Source organism: Athene cunicularia (genome assembly GCF_003259725.1).
Source record: "Athene cunicularia isolate RWA chromosome 1 unlocalized genomic scaffold, athCun1 chr1_part1, whole genome shotgun sequence".
NCBI classification, from domain to species: Eukaryota; Metazoa; Chordata; class Aves; order Strigiformes; family Strigidae; genus Athene; species Athene cunicularia.
Window position 1 is genome coordinate 57,296,067 of NW_020799091.1, and position 24,265 is coordinate 57,320,331.

The following is a 24,265-nucleotide window of genomic DNA, read 5'->3' on the forward strand; positions in this document are numbered from 1 at the left end:
TTTTTTTTTTTTTTTTTTTTTTTTTTTTTTTTTTAGGTGAGTGACAGAGCATCATTTTGTGTTGTTAAACTCTAGCAAGTTTGTGGGATAGTTTTGTTCTCCTCTTACAGACACTCGAATCTGCCATTGTATGTTTGCAGAGTGTTGGTTGTGTTGGAAATAATTTTTTTAATGATTTGGTTGTTTTTTGCTTACTTGAGAGCCTCCTCAACACAAACTAATGAAAATGTATGCTCACTCTATTATGAGAGGTGGTGTATTATACTAAAGTATTAGTGTCCAGAGAGTATTTATTCAGAGATTAACTTCATAACTCTCCTAGAAGCACAAAGAATCTCATTTCTAGCTCATTCTAGTATTAAGAAAAATAAGAAAAAAAATCCCTGTATTTTGCAGAAACATTTGTATGAACACAGTCTGAATTATCTTCTAGCATATTACCAAATTAGTAAAACTGGATACTTAATTCAAGCAATTATGCCCCGTCCCTCCCCCCGTCCCCTTGCCCTCCCGATGCACTCATGGAAGTCTCAGTTTCAAATGAAAAATGCACTTCACTCCATTAGCTGTTTATGAAACTGAAAGTTCCACTTAAGCATGAGCCATCTTATTCACTCAGGCCCAGTAAATGCACCAGACAATCTTGACTAGAACAGTGAAAATCCTATTGCATACCCCCAGCACCAGTTTACAGTTTGACTATAGCATCAGTTGTAACAAAAAGCAAATAGAAAGCTGCCCATTTAAAAAATGCTAACTTTCCTAAACTGTCACAATATGTATTTTATAATAAAATGAATTTTTGTGATTTTGTTGAGTTTCATTTTCTTACCAACAGACCAGAGAACTTTTAAGTTATTCCTTGTATTTTATAAAATAAGGGCATAAATCCTTATGCAAGGGTGACTAAACCCTGCTGCTGGTTGCCCAGATTGGTCATGGAGTCTCCATCCTTGAAGTTTTTCAAAAACTGCCTGGACATGGTCCTGGGCAACTGGCTCTGGATGCCCCTGCTTGAGCAAGGAGGTTGGGCCAGATGATCCTCCAGAGGTTCCTTCCAACCACAACCATTCTGTGAAGCATGACAGACACCAGAATCAGGTTCTGCACTACATACTTTGATTATATTTTGGACTATGTGAGACTAATTTTAATTTGCTCAGTTTCCCCATCATGCTGTGCTGTTTACAGCTTATCCTCAGCATGGAAAAAAAAGGACTGGTTTGTACACAACATTTTGCCTGAACCTTCTCCATCCTCCCTACTTCAGAAAGCCAGTGGGACTATAAAGGACTAGACACCCATTCTTAAGATAATGATCCCATAAGGAATGAGGGTCAGAAGAACCACAGGCACAAAACTTGCTTTTAAGATGAAAAGCAGTGCTCACACCAAGACAGTGATACAAAAGTGGGAAACACTGAAGATACACAGGAAGAATTGAATTTGTAGAAGTGGTTATTGCTGCTGAGGGAAATGCACCATAATTTTCAGAAAGAAGTGGCGCTGCTTGTAATTTAGAGGCACTAGTAAATGTGATTGTGTTCTGAAAAAGTTGTTCTAACTGTCTGTAACTCAATTCTATCTTCCATTTTCCTTGGAAGGGTGAAGTGCCCACCTCAGAATGGATTTATGTGAAGAGTTAAGCCTCTGTGAAAATGCACAGAGCTCTGATGCAAATCACTGGTCACAGAATCACAGAAGTCACAGAGTCACAGAATCATCAAGGTTGGAAAAGACCTTGAAGATCATCCAGTCTAACCATTAACCTAACACTGACAGTTCCCAACTACACCAGATCCCTCAGCGCTATGTCAACCTGACTCTTAAACACCTCCAGGGATGGGGACTCCACCACCTCCCTGGGCAGTCCATTCCAACACCTAACAACCTGTTCCGTAAAGAAATGCTTCCTAGTATCCAGTCTAAACCTTCCCTGGTACAACTTGAGGCCATTACCTCTTGTCCTATCGCTTGTTACTTGGTTAAAGAGGCTCATCCCCAGCTCTCTGCATCTTCCTTTCAGGTAGCTGTAGAGGGCGATGAGGTCTCCCCTCAGCCTCCTCTTCTCCAGACTAAACACCCCCAGTTCCCTCAGTCGCTCCTCATAAGACAGGTCCTCCAGACCCTACACCAGCTTTGTTGCCCTTCTCTGGAAACGCTCGAGTAATTAAAGTATGCAAGACAGTAGTTGCTACATCCTTGACTCTGTTCCCCATACTAACTGCACCAAGATCTCAACGGGGCAGGTGAAGGTTAGTTTCCAAGCAAGGATTTTCAGGGAATAGATAGTTTCCCTGGAGTGCAGTAAGAAAGTTGCAGGAAAATAAGAGAGACCTGAAACCTCTATTTTGCTGCATAATGTAACATTAGATGAGCAAGTGAGACACCTAGTATTGAATATATGAACCACTTTTCTCTGTAAAACTCCCCTGCATCAACGTCAACACTGGAAACAGCATAGAAACTCTGTCAGGGCTCAGGACCAGCAGGGCCAAGACTGGCAATGCTCTCTTTCAGTGTGCCCACCAGATAGATATACCAAAACCACAATTTTCTTATGCTGGAACAGATGTACTGGAGATGCCACAGTTCACAGCCTCTTTAACAATTTTGAGGCAATAACAAGTAACAATAAATAGTATTTCTTCCTTTTTCTCAGGAGGAGAATAAGACTGCCTCTTTGTTAATTACTTAAAAACATCCTGAGAGAGCATTAGAAAACATATGACTCCCCATTTTTCTTACTTGACAGAAGTTCTCTCCTTTTTCCTCTGTTCTTTAAAAGTTCATTGCTGATGACCCAGCAATTAGATGTGAAAGCACAGTAAATGTAAGTTAAACTAATAGATTATATAGATTAATTAAAATAAATTAATAGATTAGTAAATGAAAACTTCCTTCTTCTGCCTCTGAAATATTTTTTCAGAGGAATTCAGGTGAACTGATGAGAAATCCTCCTAGATTCAAAACTTCAGCAGCAGCCATGCTCTAAAGGACCAAGAGGAATTCAGCAGGATTGAAATTGAAAGGACCGATTTCAGTTTCTTTCCTGGTATCTGTTAGCGAAGTCTAAACCATTTGCTTGGATTCTCCTCCTACTCTGCTTTAGACTTCTCCTAAAAAGGAGAAAGTTCTGTGCTGATGGAAAGAATTAATCAGAATTATGAATTTCAATTTGCAGGACTTAATTTTTTTTCTTCTATGTAAGAAAGAATGAAGATGTCACAGGGTTGGGTTTTTTTAATATATATAAAAAAGTAGGGTATTCTCTTTGTCTACGTATTTTCTCTGTGGTATGGTGGTAGAAATGTGTCAAACAAACTGACATTTGTGTAAGCCAAGAGGTCTCAGTAACATCTCACAGTTGTAACATAACACAGAATTTCATTACAAACGTTTTACTGAAACACTGCCATGAAGCCTGTATCTAAACCATATTTTAAAATGTTTTTTTGATTAGGACAAAGAGACTTGTATTTATCTATCTGTAACAGTAATGCCTGTAAAATCAAGGTACACTCATGTAACTGAAAGAAATGCTTACAAATAGAGTCCTAAGTTTTGTTAAAATGGAATACTTATGGTCTTGTAGTTACATTTCTCAACAACATTTTGACAAAGAGCATTGATTTGAACTAGTAATTGTTTATGTTTTCATTACCATGGATTTAAAGACAGATAAAGTTTCACATTAATTTCTACAGTTCTCCCAGTGCTGTATTCTTATAGCGTATTAAAAAGAACTAGAGCTGTAGTATTTCTCAAATGACATGTAATTGCTAGGCACTTTTCAAGCAACTTCATAATTCAGAAATCACACTGAATTCCTAGTGCACTGCTCCTCATAAAACACTGCCATACTTAATCTAATCCCACGGCTGTACTTCTCAGATCAGTTGTTCCTGTTTATAATGGGCATTTATCTGGGACCACTCATTCACAATATTCTTGAGATGTACCTGCTCTGGTGAGAATGTAAATATGAAAAAAAGAATTATCTATAAATTGTTGGCATTGCTGATGCGCCTTATATCAATGATAAGACTTTCTAATCTAAAACCAATAGTGGCATTGAAAACTGCAGCATGGTGCCACCCATATGATAATTTTAGGCATAGGTCTTGGAGGCTTGCATTATTTACTTATGGTGCTGAGTACTTACTTGATATGGAATTGAAATGTATGATCATTATTAAAACATTCAAGAAATCCAGAAGTCACAATTTTGAAATCTTCTTAATTGTACATTTCCGACTTGTAATATGATTAGTTGTGGTCTATGTTTTCTAGTGTACAACCCCTGCGAACCTTTATATGCAAGAACTAGGCTGCAATTCTTCAGGCAAAATAACACTGCTTATGAAGAGACTTTTTTTTTGGTTAGTAAGTGAAAAAAGCTGAAACGTGATCTTTCTGCATGACACAGAATTCAAATACATACTAAAGAAGAACAATCTCTCTCTTGTTGCTGTTCAAGCATATAATATAGCCAGAGAAAAGAGCAATTTATCTTTGATAATGAAGGCAAGAGGTGTACTACAAAGGGATACACTATCATAAATATTATACATACAGTAACATTCATGAAAAACAAGGTTATAAGAAAACAGATTGGAGCCAAACCAAAATCAAATCACTGCTGACTCTTACCTTAGAATTTTATTGATTGCTGTCTCTTTTTCCAGGAGGTTTCTTGCTCTGATGCTGAAAACAGATTTACGGAGCTATAAAATTAAGAAAAAGACAGTGTACCTTTTAATTGCCATAAAATATAGCATAAGTATATGATAGACCAACAAAACATTATGATTTTGCGTACACAAAATTAAACACATAATGTTTTCTGTCATAAAGCTGTTGTTCACAGTCTGTGGCACAGGTGTCCCTTTCCAGGAAAAGGATGGTTGAAAATATCAAAATGGTCACATAAAGCAAATTCCTTGAGGAATATCTAAGATCCCAGCCTTATCTTACAGCTTTTGGCCTCCCTATCTCAATCCCTAGCTAGTTCTGGGTAGAAAGAACCAAGTAAACTTTACTGATTAGCAGTAATATTATTGCCTTTATTAAAGATTTCTTCTCTGGTTGGCCAAGTGGCATCTTTGTCTTAATCCTTGCTACTCCTCCTTCACTTTGTATTTTGACTAGGATGGATCATACTCTAGACATGCCTTGTCTATACAGAAGAGCCAGCTAACGAAGCTTAGATGTATCATTTCAGTGCCTAGAGCTAGGTGAGGTGAAACTAGGTCCCTTTTTTTCCCCTGATGTAGAGCAAAATGGGGTGAACAAAATGTGCTTGTGCTTGCCTCTAGTCATAAATAATATTTTAGGCATATTCTCGTGAACTGGACTTCCTGAACATTAAATGAATGGACTGAGATACATGAAAAAAACAAGCACTTAATTCCTAAGCAAGTGGTTAACAAACATGGCAAATTAAGGTATGAAGCACAACTGAAGAATTTAGCTGAGGAATTGCACCTGTGATGTACAGAAAGCCTCTGGCACCTTGTAAGACTTAATTCTGTCAACTGTTTAGAGAGTGTTATTTTGAAGCAAATGGTTGAGATTTGGGAGCTCCTAGTAATGCACGCCCTGTTTTTGATCAATCTGAAATGGAATCTTTAAGCATATTTCTTTAAAACTATTTATTATAAATATTTGATTTAATTGATCTCTGTCTGACCTAAGGATGTAAGTAATAGATTTCTAAAGCACTACCTGAAATCCAGAGTCATTGACAAATAATCTTCCTAGAACTTCTCTCAAGACTCAGATTTACTCTGATTCACAGTAAGATGGGTTTTTTTGGAGAAGAACAGAAGCCTAGAAAATACCTTAAAACTTGTTAATTAGACTGGCTGTTGTTAGTTAAATGGGTACTGCTTTTTAAGCCACACCTGTAACAAGAAGATACAATCTCGTACTTAACCCTTACCTTTTCAAGTGTGGCCCCTTTAACCTTTCTTAAGACCTAACCCATCTGTGTACAGCTTGTGGAAGGAAGAACACAGTTGATCTGAAAACACCACTATTTTGAGAATCTGTCTGTTCCTTAAAAAAACTGCAACTTGAAAGCTGAAACAAAGTATTGAACATTTTAGAATGTAGTTTGGAAAATAAGGGATTAGAATTTCAGTTAAGATCAAAAATACAGTAACAGAATTGTTGAATATTAACCAAAAACTTGTTCCATTGCCTGGATATGGTTGGTATCTAAACAAACTGAAAATCACCATATGAGATATACTATTATATTAAATATTGTGTAGGGTTAAATATTTCATATATTGGAACATGTATGTGTAGGTTTTAGCTCATTTGCAGCACCTCAGCATAGGTTTAGTTGATTTATCAGCATGGTACCTTATTATGGATTTAGAAATAACTGACAATGGTGGAAGCAATGGCAACTCTTTCACATTTTTTTTCTTCTATTGTTAGTAACATTAATGTCAATTCAATCCCAGATAACTGATTTTTCCCCTTATCAGGATTGCAGAAAGAAACCTCTAAGCCACAGTGGTATCTATTCTTTTGCAAGGTGTTAGCTAATAATTTTTTTAGGGTTCAACTAGGAACATCAAACTTACAGGAATATCAAAGATGGAAAAACAGCTGTTTTGTTTCAGATGTTTTTTCCTGTTATAAATAATTACTTTAGAATAATTGCAATTACATCAAATATCAGGGAAAAAATGTGTGCTGCCTACTAATCTGTTATGTCCATTTATTTCTAATAACAATTCTTTGCTTGTTAACATCTTAGAAACTAAAAAGATTTCAAACACATGTAGCATTACTTTCCTTCCAAATTTCCAGCTTTTGCTCCTCTGATTTGAGAAAAAAGCTGAGGCGAATAAATTTTCCTGAAATTGTCTACAGCTCCCTATCTGGCACAGACCACTTCTTTTTGGTGTTTAAAAGAGGTGTCAGAACACCCTGGCATTAAGTGTGTGGCCCAAGCAGGGAAATTCACCCTGGTCGTCAACAAGGAAACGTGCCCTGGGAAAGCAGGAACGAGGAGTCTACTTTTCAAAGATTTTACAGGGAGGCTGGGCGCTTGTGCAGATACATTTAGTGCTTCTCAAGACAAGTGTTACACCATCTAGTGCCAGCAAGGAAGAAGAACATCTCAAGAATAGCTGCTTGCAGTTCTAGGTCAAGGGCTACTTAGATCTGGCACATTCATCTACCAGGGGCTGCTGAATCCTCCCTCTAGGTTACAAGACTAACAAGGAAGGTTAGTGGTGTATGTTCTGCATAAAAGCGTACTGCTCAATCCCTTATGTGCCTCAGCTGGAAACGGTTCGATCGGCTGTTTTGGAAGCCTTCAGTGAACACACTAGTCATCTGCTGGAGATTTGCAAGGACATTGCTGCACTCTGGTATCTGGCCACTGCACAGCCAGATGGTGCAACATGGACAAAGAGAAGCAGCAGGAAGGAGCCCATGTCCAGAGGCACTGAGACGGGGGAGAAAAGACTGGGTTCTAGTTCCTGCTACCAAAGCTATTCATTAATTTTATTCAGTGATGATTAAACAAAAAAAATGCCTAAGAATTCATGGGAATGAGGGAAGGGACCAGACTACAGGGTGTTGCACCAGGTTATCTGTGAAAAGAGTGCATTTACTTTTCCTGCACTTCTTTTCAGATGGACTAGCTGTGAAACTTGCACCTGAAGCAGTATGTCCTTGGGCACTGACCATGGTCTAAGCATACCCAACGGACTGAGCCTTAGGTGAAATTTTGGAGGTTTGTTATCATCCTGTCTGCCTCTGCACTGTGACAGAATTGAGAATGGAGCCAGGTATCAATTTCTTTAATCCAAGAATACATGAGCATGCACAAGATCCTACACTTTGCTGCCTAGGGACCTCAGTCACCCAAAATGGAATGGATAATACAAGCCAGGCACTTCCAAGGATTATGGCTTTTGAAGATGATGGTCCTCATTGCTCTTTAGGACTAAGGAGTACTTGCTTCACCAGAACCCTGGTGAATTTATCTTAAATTTGAAATATCCAGAAGAAGCAATACAAGATAGTATTTTTAGACATGCACGACTGATCCGTTTCTCATGCATATGTTAATATATGTGTTGAAGAACATCAAACATTAGTATGTATTTTTAAAATGTGTCCTTATTTCTGTATTAGATAAATAAACCCAATTGCTTCCTATTTAATTTTCCAAATTTGCATAGCAACCAGGCAAATGCAATGCAACTGTACAAACAGAAAATGGGGGTGATGATCAGTATTTTGTTTAATAATGTCTAGATGCTGCATGCTGGTGTAGAAGGAGGTTGGCAATTAAAACTTACAATACCTGCCGAGTTCTTGAATGTTGCAGAGGAAATTATTAACAGTGGTAATGTACAAAAGACATTACTTGATCAGATGATGTGGAATTAAATAAGTACAGTATACTCCACTGAGGTTATTTTAGGGTATTATCTGTTTAGCCTGCTGAGTTTTTTATTACAGGTTGTCATGTACTGTGAGGACACCCTCAGTGTATCCTTATTAGCCATTATTTATTTATTTACTTATTTATGCAGTCTATAAGTACACTCAGTACAGAGATAACAGTGCCATATAGTGTTCTGCTAGAGAGTTTTGGTGTTTTTTTTTTTTTAGTGTAAGACACTGTCCTGAAATCACCTAACAGCATCTGATTGCTGTTAAATATATTTTCAACAACACATTTTAAAGAACTCCTGCAGGTTACTTTAATCTGTAAGGAACAGCTGTGACAGGTCAGCAAATTACTGATAATATTTCCTGGATGAAAAGGTTTTAGATGGAAAGCATGTGCTCCCACGAAAGCATGAATAAACTCAAGTTCTTGGTTCCCACATTCCTTTATTTACACAGATGTGCCTGTAGACACAGAATTAGAAAAGCTGCAGGTAGCGCTTCATCCACAAGTGCTGGCACCCTTCACTGCTGCTGTTGGCAGGGCAGACTTCAGGCAGATAAATGACTCAGTCCTGTCAGTGTGAACTTGATCTGAATGCTACATCCTATGAAATCCCGTTTGTCCAAACCGACAAGGACAAACCGATAAACCAGCGCAACTCTTTTAAAAGAAGCTAAACCACAGAACATTGTTGCTCTGCAAGTGCCACCCGCTGCTTTGAAAAGGTACTGCAGAAATCAATAACTAAAAATTCCAGGCTTTGTACCCTGGAAAAAGAACATCTTTGGCATAAGATTAAGATCAGAGCAACACAGGATGGTACCTTTGGTAGATGACAGCTAATGGCTGTGGATGAGTCCTACAGCCTAGGTGTACTGGCACAGCACTGCTGACTTTAGGCAGATCTATGCCAATTTGGAACAGCTAAGATAAGGCTCAGTAATTTTAAGTTTTGAGAAATGCTATCCATTGTCAATGCTTTGATATAGTTTCCTAGTGACATATTTGCAGTGCACAAACCCCAGAAAACGCTGCATAAAGCAATTGTTTTCAACTTGAATTTGATGGGAAAATGTATGTTATCAACAGGTAAAAACTGGTGATGTAGTGTATTATTTTTGTATCAGACCACTGCAGAGTTGGCGGAACAGACAAGTGGTGGTGGGTGTTCTGCAATGCAAGGTCAGACAAGGTCATAAGTAAATAATGAGATATAAATGTCGGAAATGTTTGGTTGACAATGAAAAAAAAAGGCGCACGCAATATATTTTTCTAATGCAATTTTTTGATTATTCTATGAAAATTAGGAATTTTGGCTTAGTGCTGTTGATATCAATCTTTTATAGGGAACTACAAGACCATATAAGAATAATCTTCTGTACCATGCCAGAAATTCCAAGCAAGGAAAAAAAAAAATCATCCAAAGCTTCTGTTTCAGTTTGGAATTTGTTGGATGCCAACTGATGGTTTATGTAGACTTGCAGAATGAACAGATTGTTAGTTATTATATTGTTATTTTAACATGTACAGCTTCTAGGGAAAATATGAAGAGTCGATACGACAAGAAATATATCAGTGATTTTTAAGAAATGGTAAGGAAGTATTTGAGCAGAATCTGTCAAAACTTAAGGATTCCATTAAATACAGGGTATTTTTGGCCCACAGGAGTTTGCTGTGCAGCCTCTCAAATGCAAACATTATTATTTGTTCAACAACATTCTGCCTATCCGTCTTTGGCTTGAAGAGATCAGATTCTATCAAAAGGAATGTGACAAAAATATGAAGAGTGATGGAAGGCCAGACTGCAAGTTGATGGTAGGTACCTAACAAAATGTTCAAAAGAATTTAAGCAGGTTAAGTGACTAAATACTATAGAAATCAATGGGGAATTTCTTCAGCTCTTTTCAAAACTTTTCTTAATGCCTAGAGAATCATGAAAGATGCAATCACAAGGGACCTCTAGATCACCTAATCCATTTCCCTCTCTCAAAGTAAAACTATTTTCATTTCAACTTTGAAAACCTAGCCCTTGGAAAGGCTGTCTCGTGTAAGAAACAGGATGACTAAACAGTCAAGAAAGTGATCTAGCATTAGGTAATTGCCAGGAGGAGTCAAAGGCTGTCCCTTTTGATCAGAAGTCTAGAATCAGAAGTGTGCATAATCTCCTTAACTCTTGGGAGTCACTGACCTGAAATAGCCTTAATTCCTCTTGTAGCTCTTGATTGTTGTCTGTCTGTTAAGGAAAGCCATGTTCTTCTGATTATCTGATTACTGATCTGGAAACTTTACATGTCATTTCATAACCTTTTTCAATTAAGTCTGAGAATGTGGACAAGGCTAATATTAGCATATTCATAAAACCCCCAAAGACTGAAAGGGCATGATAATAGTCCATCTCAGACAGGCTGGGAAGAAGCTCTAGGGAAGGAGAAGAATCCCTGTCTTATATGTCTTGTCATACTATGGCTTGGTTTTTCCCTTTGGCATATCTGAGATTTTACTTTCAGCAATTTAATGGGTAGGTTTTTCATAGAATCATAGAATGGTTTGCGTTGGAAGGGAAAAGAAAGGTCATCTAGTCCAATACCCCTGCAATGAGCAGGGACATCTTCAACTAGATCATGTTACTCAGAGCCTTGTCCAATCTGGCCTTGAATGTTGCCAGGGAGGGGGCATCTACCACCTCTCTGGGCAACCTGTTCCAGTGTTTTACCACACTCATTGTAAAAAAATTTCTTCCCTGTATCTAGTCCGAATCTACCCTCCTTTAGTTTAAAACCATTACTCCATGTCCTATCACTACAAGCCCCACTAAGTCCCTTTCCATCTTTCCTGTAGGCCCACTTTAAGTACTAGAAGGCCGCTATAAGGTCTCCCTGGCACCTTCTCTTCTCCAGGCTGAACAATCCCAACTCTTTCTGTCTGTCTTCATAGGAAAGGTGGTCCGGCCCTCTGATTGTTCTGGCAAGTGCAAACTTGGAAAAGCTTTGGGGTTTTTTGTTGTTTGTTTGTTGTGGTTTGTTGGTTTTTTTTTTAAACTTTACTTGATGCAGGAGCCAGAGAGACCTTGGGAAAAGCTAGTAAAGAGAGCTGGGTAGATTACTCATGGTAGCCGACAGCAGAGTGGAAGTGAGGGCTCCTGGCCAAGGTGATGTGGAGTTGTAATACATTCTGCTGGGTGCATAGTGATGATAAGGCTCCACTCCACACCTTGAGTCAGGTATCTTGAGGGTCTAAGGGAGGAAGGGACTGCCAGGCTGGACTGGACTGGGAATGGAAGAAGACTGATAAAGGCTGGGAGTTTCAAGTGGGAGGTAAATTGGGTTGGGGGAACAAGTAAGAACATTACTCCTGGTTACACAAGCACATGCATATAATTCCTTTCACTAGAACAAAGTGATCACGACTATATTTAATCAGTTCTTATGAATGAGTCCTGTGACTGGGTGAGAGAGACCAAAGGGCTTGGAGAAGGTGATCTGGATTCCTCAGTAGGAGCAGGGAAAGGGAGAGTACAAGGCTCAAATAGAAGGGCTTTCCTGTAACCCAACCCCTCATTGACTCTCCCTTCACTCCAAACTAATGCATGCTCTTTTCTGTTAAAATACAACAGCCCTAAAAACTTTGCCATGTCTGTAATTTGTTTGACTGAAGAAACAGGATCAGTCCCTTGTGTTCTAATGCATCTTCACAGCCTTTGTACCAAACCCTTGACATGTTTTAGCTCAAAACTGATGAAGGAGAAAGGTAATGGCAGAAAGAAGTGCTGAATTGCGGCACTTTTTGAAAATGGCAAAGTATCCAGTCCCCAGCCTCCTTCCTCTCAGAATGTAATTGAAAATTGGTCTTTTCCAGGCACAATTTTGAACATACTATGTAGAGTCAAGGGTGTCAATTTTAAATCATCAGAAGCGAGAGACAGACCATAACAAGAACAGAGTCTTGTTACTACTGCAGTTCTGTCTTCTCTGCTCTGAAGGGAAACATGATCATGGAAGTTAAACATTACCAGCTGAAATGTGTATGTGGAAAAATACTTAATGAGAATGTGTCTTTTTCTATAAATTGATTATTTAGACAAAGGGACATAGGGACATTGTTACATATCCATTTTTTTCTGAAAATGAACAAAATCTTCAAAAAATGCAAAACAGACAAAGAGGTCTCCTGATTAATTTTCAGAAAACCTGAAATACATCACTTCATTTACATATATTAGCTTCATTAGAAAGGTCTGATGTAGATAGACATGGGACAAAAATCATATTTGAAAATCAAGACTGTAATGAGCAAGAAAATGCAGGATTCAGAAGCTGTTCCAGCAGTTAGACTGTTTTAATGACTTTTCTGAATGTTATAGCTAGATTTTGGCAATATCCTGTGAATGACATAAATATCTAAGACTGAAGCACTTGGCTGTGTTTAACTAACAAGCAGTATATGGAAACTGAAATTGCAGGACAGAGTTCTACTCAGATAGTAAAGGGAGATTAAGATAAAGTTTGAATGATTTTTGGTGATATTTATGCACAAAGTTCTACAAGAATTACTTTAGAAAAAATGTAGTATTTATTAGTGTTTAAAAATAAAGAATCTTTTCTACTTGGAATTCATGTGCAATTACACTTTATTAGTTTCTGCTATATTCAACATTAATGTGATAAAATTATTCTTTCAAATTACTTAGAGAAAAGAATAATCAGGAACACAACAGAATGCTATCAGTTTTTGTGCCAAAATCCTGCTTTGCACAACAGAATGCCAAAAATAAAGTTCAGAAGAGGTTGATTAACTTGGGACATAAATTTATTACAATAACAAGTAGAAATTCTGGAAATGACAATTTATGAATAAATATTCTACCCTTGGTTTTTTTCCAAGAAGGAAAAATTACAAATAAATTTTATGAGTATGTCTTCATGTCTGATGATTTTCTAAAGGATATCTTGGGACACTCTGTCTTCATTGCTAAAAGCTATGCTTTAGAAAAGCTGAAAGGCTTTTTCAGCTTTTACAATTACAAATACTTTCTGTAAGGAAAAGTCCTTTCAGAATACTCTCATAATATATGTGATTCTTTTCAAAAGAAACAGAATAGTTAACGAAAGAAGCTGAGCACAGATCAAAAAAAGACATGCAGGAATAAACTGCCAGATTAAACACCATCAAGAATAGGTGGCATGTGTCAGCAGCTCATAAATGGAGTATCTATGATGTTAACCAAACACATTAAAAGTTGTGGGCAATCTTGTGTGTTATATTTGTTATGTGAAACTGTAAACAGATAAAATCATAAACTCTCCCTGAGGTGTTGAGAGATCATGTTTTTTACATAAATGAAAGGGTGTAAATCTTCAAGGAAGTACTGAGACCCTTCCAAGATGAGACATAATTGAGTTGAGGTTTGTGTTCCATTCCATCTAACTTTAGTGGATATCAGCAGATTTATATCTGGGAATGAAGGCAAATAGCCTAAAAAAGGCAGGTGCAAAGCTCAGCAGCCCACCTGCAAGTCAACACAGGTCATCAGGAACATACCACCCCAGTGCTCCGACTCCCCAGAGAATAGAGAATCCAGTGTGAGGTCTGCTGCTTAATATCCATAGTCCTCCATGGTAATGGCTCTAGCTACCTCTGAGATAAGCCCTCACTTTCTGAGCATGACCTCCTGTCATGCAGCTACATTCTGCGATAAGCAGGAAATCAGTGGGAGAAGCATACGGCATGGGAGGTTGAGCTTTCACAGGAGGTAGACCCTAAGGATGGATCTTGCTCCCACAGGAGAAAGGATGGCTACTAACTTCACTCCTTGCAGAGCTAAAACCAAAACTCATACACGTGAAAGGAAACAGGATGATAAAGAGGACAGAAAAGACAAAATATGTTTGCCACTGTCCAATTAATCTTACAAATGCAGAAATAAAAGAGCTGGCTTGTTTATATTCCTTTGATTATATGGGAGATGTTCAAAATCTGAACTATAAAATACATGGATATATTAAATGCTCTTTTTCTTTGTTTTGTAATTCACTCCTTGTGCCACTGCTGTAAACACGCACATGGATATCTGTACATATTGAGTCATAGGCATTTTCCAAGTTCATCTCATGAGTCTGTCAGTTTTGAACTTCAATTTAACAGCAATGTGCTGTGTTGTGTGGCCAAAGATAAGTAACCAGTTCAGGAGTGTCCTCACAACAATTTTCTGCAGCACTTTCTAAAAGTTGCGTGTCTCTTATGAAAGCACTCAGAGGTGTTTCTGTGCTCCTCTGACTCTAGCCTTGAAGTTAAGAAGCCGAGGCCAATGCTCTATGACCAAATCAGCTGTATTTTACTGGACACCTGATTTGTTGTAAAACTTAGAGCTTGTTTAGTTCTTTGTCTCTAGAAACTGGCTGTGACTATCCCTCAGGCTCCTGTGAGAGCCACCACAGTGAGATGTCTTTATTTTCTGCCAACTTCCTTTCTTCTCATCCACCCACTCACACAGAAATTATATGTTTCCATATTTCATCCAGTTCTCCTGTCCAAGAATTTACTGAAATATTGGTTAGCTAAGGAAATTCCCAGCATACTGTGAGTAATTTTCATACAAATGTGGAAGTATAGAAGAACATTTCTCTCTGTGTCTCTAAAACTCCCCTTCTCCCACATCTACAATGTTCATGTAACACCCTAACTCCCTCTTTTCATTTGTTAACCCTTTCCTCAGATACTTTTTCTATTAATTTTACAAGAGCACTGTCTCCATATACTTGGACTTTTCCTGAGCAGTATTCCTTCTTTCACCAGAAAGTATCTTCATGGTACTTTCTACTACAACAGGGGTATCCTCACCAACCTGGACAGTCCTCGTTTCTCTGATTAGATTCAGAGCTCTTCAACTCGTGGCCTGCAGACCACATCAGCATAGATTAGCTCAGCATGCTGTGGAGGAAGTCTGTGGCAAGATCAATGGTTTTAAAAAAATTTGCTCAGGAGGAACTCAGGCAGAGAGTAAAAACTGACCATCCTGCATTTCCAGCAGTGTTCAGAAAACCCCAGAGAATCCCTGTTCTGCACACACAGATACAGATAATCATAAACAACTCAACCAAAGCATCATGCTAAGCTGCCTATCAATCATCCATGGGAGATAGCCCATGTGTTGCTGGCACTGGATGTAGAAGAATGGACATGGCACAGTCTGTCTCCATACACCCACTCAGACCCCACACATTAAGAGAGAACTTTTAGGGAATGTATAAAAGGTAAAGAGCATTTAGGTATCCAAAAGTAATTTTTTATATTAGCGTTTGGCTAGTTTATTTCTTTGATAATAGTTTAGAAATGTGGAAGACTTAGAAAAACTTCTGGAACTCACAGACTTGACTAGAAAAAAAGAGTATAGCAGAGAAATCTGTTTTCCAAAGCTGTTATTTTGATTTGACATAGATGAAAATGATTTCAAAGCGATTGTTGTCATGGTTATAGCAATATATGCTTTTTTCAATTATTATGAGAAGGTAAAATATTTTGAAAAAAGAAAGAATGCAATGAAGACCTATCCCTCTTTTACAACTTAAGAAAATTTTTCAAGAAAGTGGGTAATTATAATACTGAAAAACTTTCTAAACCCCTAATATAAAAGAACAAAAACTGATTTGCTTTATTGATCATCACAAATTATGGGTCAGATTGATACTGAACACAAAAACAACACCATACATATATATATATATTGGCAGATTTTTAGGGAAATAAAACCAGAATGTTGCTGCTGTGGAAATAAGGCAATGTATGTATTAAACACTTCCTATCACTTCAGCAAGTGTGGAACACAGATATAAGTACAGGAGAAACTGGAGGAACTAGTCACAGTTAAGGCACCACAAAGGAAGGACAGAGTCAAATCTGCCAGCAGTATCCTAGCTTTTGATTCCACCATATTTTTTTCAACAATTACAATGCAAAAAAGATGTGAAAAGTTTCTGAAGCCATTGCACTGCTATCAGGAGCAGTGGGAACACATCCTACTAAGCACTGGGATTAGTTAAATGTTTGGTCAGATTTCTTTTTTTACAAAGGAAAGGGAAGTATGCATGTACGGTTTACATCTAAGTGCAAGCAGTCATTCCAAGCTTGTTTTAAGGATAAGATATTTTTAAGAAGATTTGTTCATACAAAAGTGAGGTTTCCTTGGCAACTGTAACTATAGAAAGCCAGAGTAATTACTTTCACAAAATCCTTCCTAGTGCTTTCTCCCTCTTGATAGGAATGTGTAAATACCTTGTTTTAAGCTACATTTATCTGAAATATTACTCATCATTGATTCTACTCTTGAGGCATGGAAATCCAAAAGTATGTGCTTAAAGCAGGTTGAATAGTTCAAAACCAATTTGCAAACACTTATTTCAATTCAAAAATTAAAGTCAGATCATGCACATTTGCTCTTGGAGGGAAGAGAAAATTTGACAAGAATGCAGCATTCCATTTTCATATTGTAAGACCTCATTGAATAAACTGTGCTATGTATTCATCTGTCTTCAAACACAATAACGATTCACTTTTGTGAACAGCAGGCAAAAGGAATAAAATTATAATTTACCTAAACTATATTCATGTAAACAGATCTACCGAATCATTGCACAGCTCTGCGCTGCATATTGTGGACTTATCTGTGTGGCTGGGACAGGTTTAAGGTCTCTGTTCATCTCTTCATTACATGGTAGAAATGTACTTCAATTTCCCTGGCACAGTGTCTGAGATCCATCATTAGCAGTATTTAGCATAGTTATGCTGGCCACTAAGTTTGTAATTTAATAACATCCAATTTTTCTGCTGTTTTCCTTGTCTGATGAACAGTATTTTACCACAGCCCTCCCTTTCAGGCCATGCTTTTCAGCTTTGGCTTACTGATGCCAAAGAATACACTGGCCACAGGAATGGGTTCTTGCACAGAAACAGGGATGGAAATTAACTACAGTTTGTAAATTCTCTCTTTTCACTCATACAAGAGTATTGTTTTTCCTAACTCTGCTTCCTACCTGTACGAATGCTATCCCAAGTTATCGTTGCAAACCACATACTAGGAGAGCCAGAGTTTTGTGTAACTACAATATGTACCCTCTTTCTTTTCCTTGTCTGTGATTCTGTAACTTCAAATGTATTTACAAACCCCTGAGTTAATATTCCAACAGAATTCAGAAACTCTGTAATGAATACTGACTTTTGTCTGTTAAAATGCCACTAATAAGTTACACAATATTACAATTGATCAAGAAGTGGTATCAGTGTAGATGCCACTAGAAATATGGGAAAACAGTATTTTCCATTATGCACATGAAGATTTTATCTGTCCCTGTAGTTTTGCAATGTGCCAGAGGTCACACACATTTACTTATGCTGCATCATCATCATCATCATCATCATTCCAAGCAGTCCTGGTAGTTTTCAGATCCAACCATCTGTACCAGTCCAGCTGGGAGACTAGCAGCATTTAGCATAATGGGTATCAAGTATATGTGTTTAGCATCTGTTTTCTAACAACTCCCAGGCCTACAGAGAGGTTAATGTCCTCTAAATAATTAGAATAATTCTAAAATCAGAATAATTTTTACTCATCTCCAATGATTACGCAGAGACTTGGCTTCGGTAAAGCACATTTTCAACACTATAACAGTATCAAGGCACTCAAAAATCCAAAGTGATATTCACAAACTTTAATTTTCCACTAGCTTCAGCGATTAACAGCAAGACTACTTTAAAAACAAGATTCATAAGATGGAAGCACTGAACAAAATTGTGTATCAAATCCTGAATTCTGAAGTCAAAGGAGACGGGAAAATTTAAATCAAATGAGAACTTGCTGCGATGTCTGTTTTAGGCTAAATCAAATACAGCCTTTTAGCCTGTGTTCAGTCATCCTAGTTTGTGTTCACTTTTATGTAGTTTGACAAACTGAATAATCTGAGGTCTTTCCTCAAGGAAAGACATACACTGCCCTATTCTCTTGATTTACCTTTTGATCAATATATTTGTTTTCTTCAATTGCTGATCTTTTAGAGTGGTCACATGAGGAAGAAGATGCTGAAGGAAGTCTTCGCAGCAGACAGCTGGTATCTTGTTGCTGGCGATCAATAAACTGCTTCATGAAACTTTCCCTTGTGAATAAACAGAAGATATTGATGGATTAAAACCCCAGAAAGAGTTAATATTTGGTTTTCTTTATGACATGCCACAACCGATTAGTGCTAAGATGGATAACTCAAAGAAAAAGTTGTACTGGGTTACAGATGTATAAATGGACAGAATGCCAAGCCGACTGATAAAACTTAAATTAATTTATTAAAGGAATCCATAATTGAACTGAGACGTGGGTGGCTTGCATGTAGTTTCAAAGGAAATAATTTTATTCCTTTAAATAATTATTTATTTATTTACCAGTTAAAGTGCTTAAATATTTGAAATGCCTTTTGCAGTTTTCAGCTCATTTGAGCTCATTAAACAGCAAGTTGCTACTTCAATGTAAATCAAACGCTGATATAATCCAAAGGAAACATACTTTCTGCAAGAAATTCTTTCTTGAAGATTTCAAACAACATCTGTTCATATAACTGCTTTGAATGCCAGTATTAAGGCGCTTCAGCAATTCTGTCTCACATATGCCATGTTTAAAATGCAGAAGCATTTCTGTTTGCAACAAATGTACGTTTATCTTGCTGTATTTTAAGTTTGGTAGAGTTGCCCTATTTTCAGTGCAAATTTACTATGTCAAAACTAATTTTTATCTGAAGAGATGTACATAGCACAATAGCTTCAGATACAAAGATATGCTTTGCTAGAGATAGTTTTATGTCTGTTTCAGTAGTTAGCCTGATCATGTATTAATCTAGAGTATGCTGGGATAAACAGAGCTAGAAAGAAATATCAAAAAAGACTAAGATAGGAGAAAAATGCCCTCAATATATAATCAAACAGTGCTTTGATACTAAAAGCAAAACACCTGTGACTGCTTCCTTGAGGTTTGGAGGGTTGTTTTTCCTGACCCTTCTGACCAGCATTATTCCTTTATTCAGCTAAATAATACAAACAGGTTAAACCAGTTGCATTAGCTTCCTTGTGAGTTTAATCAAAAGAAATGTAACCTCAGGAGACCACGAATAACACCACCCATCTTTCACACCATCCTCTCTCCTTGCATGTTCTTGGTGGGGATACTGGAATGGGCATGGAGAGAGGACCTGTTTGGCCAGCCTGTGCTGTTTCAGCAGTACATGCTAGAGCAGCCCTTGTATTTCTGTAAGCATTTTTGGGACCATGCCAAGAATGTTTACTGTACCTGATGACTTAGTAGCCAGTGAGAGGCTGATCCTTTGTTAAGGTGAATTTTACAGGAGAGTGGCAACTATGCAGAACCAAAGGGGGACAAAGTCATCACAGAGTAACTGGTATTGGGTAGTCTGTGTTATCCCCTCTAATGATTTGCTGCCAGTTGACCTTTGTCTTTAAAAAGCTACATGAGAATTGATTAGACTGTTAGTCGTCTGTGTGAGCCAAGAATCTAAAATCCAAACAGGAGCAGAAACAACAACACACTTTTCAATCATATTGTACTTGTGTTGATTTTGGTCAATCTAGTTGCTTTCATGAATATGTTATAAGAAGCACTAGGATTTTTTTTTTTTTTCTAAAGTAAACTTGAGGCAAAACCAAAATGTCATATCCATTCGACACTGATGTTAATTCTGTTTGATTTCTGATTTTCTGAACTGTCTAATCCACAAGAAAAACAATTAAATATTTTGGGTGCTATGTCTCACCAAACAAGTTTATAGCTAGGAAATATTTCAATACCTTATTTTTGGAACTGTGAAATCTGAAGGAAGCTTGGAGATTTTAACCATTTGTGGCCTGTTTGGAAATTTTTCAAAGATACGTAGACGCAATGGAAGCTTCTCCTTTGTATCTGCATTTGCTTCACTTTGCTTTAACTGAAAAAAAGCAAAATGAAAAACATCACAGAAATGAAAATTTTGCTCTGTAAGTTCCCAAACTTGTTTTTCAGAGTCCAAATAATAACAGCAATCATTTAAAGAAACAGAAGATGGCAGCAAAGAACTACAGAGGGTAAATATGATACTCTGGAGTTTATTGGTCTGCTTGTGTTAAAGCTGAAAATACCTAATAATACCATGCCTTTAACTGAAAGTCATAAAATGAGAGGACTGATAATAATTTTAATTTTAAAATACAAAGCATATTAGTGTCCTATTCAATATGCTTATTTTTATCTTTTCTTCACAAATCCCTAACACCTTATTAAGCAAATAAACACCCATGATCTTTTCTTATTAGGCACATTTTTCCATTTATGCTGACAGCTCTTCGATATTCAAATAGAACATAGAATTTTAAAAGGGAGACATTCTAAAGGAATCCAGCTCTCAGAACATGGAAATAACAGGAAAATTACATTTAGATGAGTATTATAAGTAATAAAAAGGACTCAAAAGAATCCATCTACATCAGCAATTCTGTTACTGAGCTGCAGCAAATCACATAATGAACGCTGCATTTACAAGTATCCAAAACCAGTTATTCCATGGAATATCACACATCGAAGTACAGAAAAGGCAGATACATCTATCTACGTGGACAGATGATGGCTAAAGGTAATGATACAAGATAAAAAAGATATGATATGGAGATATGATTCCTGAATTCTGATTACCTTATATAGCAATTCAGTTGTGCCATTGTAACAAAATACCAAGTCAGAAAGAATGAGAGAAGTTCACTTTTACATTTATTTTAAATGGTATGTGTATTGAATACTATTTCAATAAGCATACATCTAACTGAGATTATTTCAATTCTCCTTCACCCACCTGCTTGTGAGCACAGGCTTAGAAGCTTACATTTTAAAACAGGTTTTCTCCATCAGCACCTGCAGGGAATACTGTTGATAGACATCAGCTTTAGATTTTTACCAGGGGCAATTACCCAGGAAGTCGAATGGAGTTTTTGCTCTCATTTGCACTGCCTACTGAAATGCATGCTCCCACAGCATGCTATAGAAGAACTGCTCTGCTGCCCCGTCATGCTATCAGCAACATCACCACTTCCAGCCACAGGACAGCTTAAACTGAAAATCAATTCATATTTGGTTGGATATAAGCTGTCATGTGGATGGAAAACTGTTTGAAGAGCCATAAACAAAGACTAATGATGACAAAGAAATAGACAAAAGCACTGAGTCAGAATAGAAGGGGAATATTGCATAAATCTGTATTATGTCCAGTCCTATTTATTTGCTTTTTAATGATCCTTAAAAGGAAGAAATGATGACATTAATGAAATTCACTTGATATTAAAATGTGAAGAGCTGCAAATACCACGCTGGACAAGGAAAAGGACAGATTTAGAAACAGGGGCTGGAAATAACAGACTGAAAAAAAAAAAAAAAAAAAAAAAAAAAAAAAAAAAAAAAAAAAGTAGAGCAAGAATAAAAGCAGAAACTAAACAAGAACTTGTACTTCAGTTGAGCATCAGAAGGCCAAATTGGGCACCAATTACATTACCAGCCAAAGGCTATGCTCACAACCAATCTCTGTTGGTTAGACATTATAAAGGTACAGAAAATGGTACAGAAGTCCACAGCTCCTCTGTTGTGCTGCTTTGAAAAGACCATACCCAGGTATGCATTCATTTCTAAATACCATTTTAGAAGTCTCACACTGACAAGCCAAAACAGTGCAGAAGAGAGCCATGAAAACTAGGGGAGAGCTGCATAAATCAGCTGGGGAAAGGGAGAAAAAAGAAAAGAAAAACTAAAGGTGCCCAAAAATTACATTATATCTACCATAACTGATAATAAATTAAGGGGAGATTATGTAAATTTATGTAAGAAATATTTGAAACCAAATTATTTAAAGAATATAATGGAGTACCCCAAATATAGAAACAAGAGGATGATATTAAGAAAGGGAATTTCTAGGATGAGAATAAAGACTGCTTTCCTTACAGGGAAATCTCTGAGTGTTCAGAGAGGTCTCCAGAGGGAAGTGCCTCATCATTTTAAATTCAGACTAGACAGAAACCTTGAAACGCCAGAGTACTGCAGAAAGAAATTGCTCACTGACAAGGAAATGAACTGGATAATCTAACAGGGCTTTTCTGCAACACTGTACTGTTGAAAAGCTTTGGGAAGGGGTAAGTTTTAGAGGAAAAAAAGGTTTCCAGTTTCTGCTGTTGCTTTTAAATAATAAATAATTGCATAAATATGCAGATTTGGGCACGAACAATGTCTCTTACAGCTATGAACTCCTGTTTGAAGAAGTCAATGTGTACAGGAGAGAGAGAGCATATGATAGATTGCAATGTTGTCTGAAGTCCTAGTGCAGAACAGATCAGGGGGAGCTTGGAAGCAGGAAACTGTATAGTTCAAAAAGTAAACAAGGGGAAGCAATATCCTCTGTCTAAGCAGGAGAATGATTCAGGATAAGCTTTAAAATAACCAAAAGTCAAAGCAGTTCTACAGAATATTTCGAACTGCTCACGCTGTGATAATATTACGTATTGGGGAGCTTGAGGCATTTAGCTTCACTGAGTTCTTCTCTACGCACTTAGGGTGTAATTGTTGCTCCACATGACATACATTGTATTTTGTATTGCTGCTTAAAACCTTTACATTTCAACTTGCCTTAACTCATAATAAACACATATAATTTTAAAGCTACAGGATTATGCTGAAATGTGGCAATGACGGTACAGAGTCTTTCAAGTAACAGCTAAACCCAAAATAAAATATCAGGACATTTTCACTATGACTTTTGTTTTTTATTTGTTATTATTACTATTGGCAAGGAAATGCACGCTGGCCTGATTTGCTTCGCATGGCCTCAATCTCCAGCCCCAAAGAGCCTACTGGGAACAGTTCACCAGCATTTTGTCAGCCTGATCTGGCTAAATATCTTGTGGTTGCTAGAACAGTAAGAAACATTTATAGCTGTAAAGCCATAGAAGGAATTTATGTCTATTTCCACTATTTCCATCGTGCTTGAGTTTACAGGGACAGATTTAATGACACAATACATATGGTACAACTGTTTTCTCTAAACCTAGTTCAGAAGAACTTATCCAAATAGTACGTAAATGTTGAGGAGTGGCAGAGAGAAAATCTTAATTTGGGATTTCAATGAAGCTTGAATAATACATTCAGATACACATCTCTGAAATCAAAGTTCTCCCTCATCTGTTCATTCACAGAACTATAGAATGGTTTGAGTTGGAAGGTGGTGAAAGTTGAAGACTGGGGTAGACCCAGGGGCAATAAAGGAGACAGAAGGAAATGACTAGTGAGAACAAAGGGGAAGGATTATCTTTCTAATGGAGATGCACCCTGGATGTGGTGAAACATTGTGTTGGGATGGTCAGAAAAGCAATCACTGCCCCACTGGAGATAGATATCAGCCTTCCCAACAGAAAGCTGGCATCTCCCACATAACCACACTGGTTCCACTAGGCTAACAGAGCCACACCACAAGACTATTCACAAATCATCCCACCTCTGCCACGAAAGCTTCCTCATCCATGTTTCAGAGATGAAAGTGTTGACAATTAAAAATTTTAAAAAATATACTGCATTACAGTACTTGAGCCACACAGTATACACCGTGTTATGTAGAACCTGAAGAGGAGAGTAAGGCAATAAATGGTGGTTCTTAAATTTTAATCTTAAAACACTGTAATATTATAGTCACCCAAATATTAATCACTGCAAAAGTGGGCAGGGTGAAATTAGTGAGTTCTTCTAAAGTACATACTAGAACTTCTTTGATAGCAGTGACTGGA

General features: G+C 37.3%; 1 protein-coding gene across 3 annotated transcripts in view; it reads right to left on the reverse strand.

Annotated features, from left to right (window-relative positions):
• NALCN (sodium leak channel, non-selective) overlaps positions 1-24,265 on the reverse strand; it is a 243,044-nt gene that overhangs the window by 41,719 nt on the left and 177,060 nt on the right. For all 3 annotated transcript variants that reach the window (XM_026859826.1, XM_026859811.1, XM_026859819.1), the window contains exons 16-18: positions 20,267-20,403; positions 18,432-18,573; positions 4,654-4,727 (exon numbers count right to left, since the gene is read on the reverse strand). In XM_026859826.1, the coding sequence (XP_026715627.1) occupies positions 4,654-4,727; positions 18,432-18,573; positions 20,267-20,403 (353 nt within the window). The remainder of the gene's footprint in view (positions 1-4,653; positions 4,728-18,431; positions 18,574-20,266; positions 20,404-24,265) is intronic.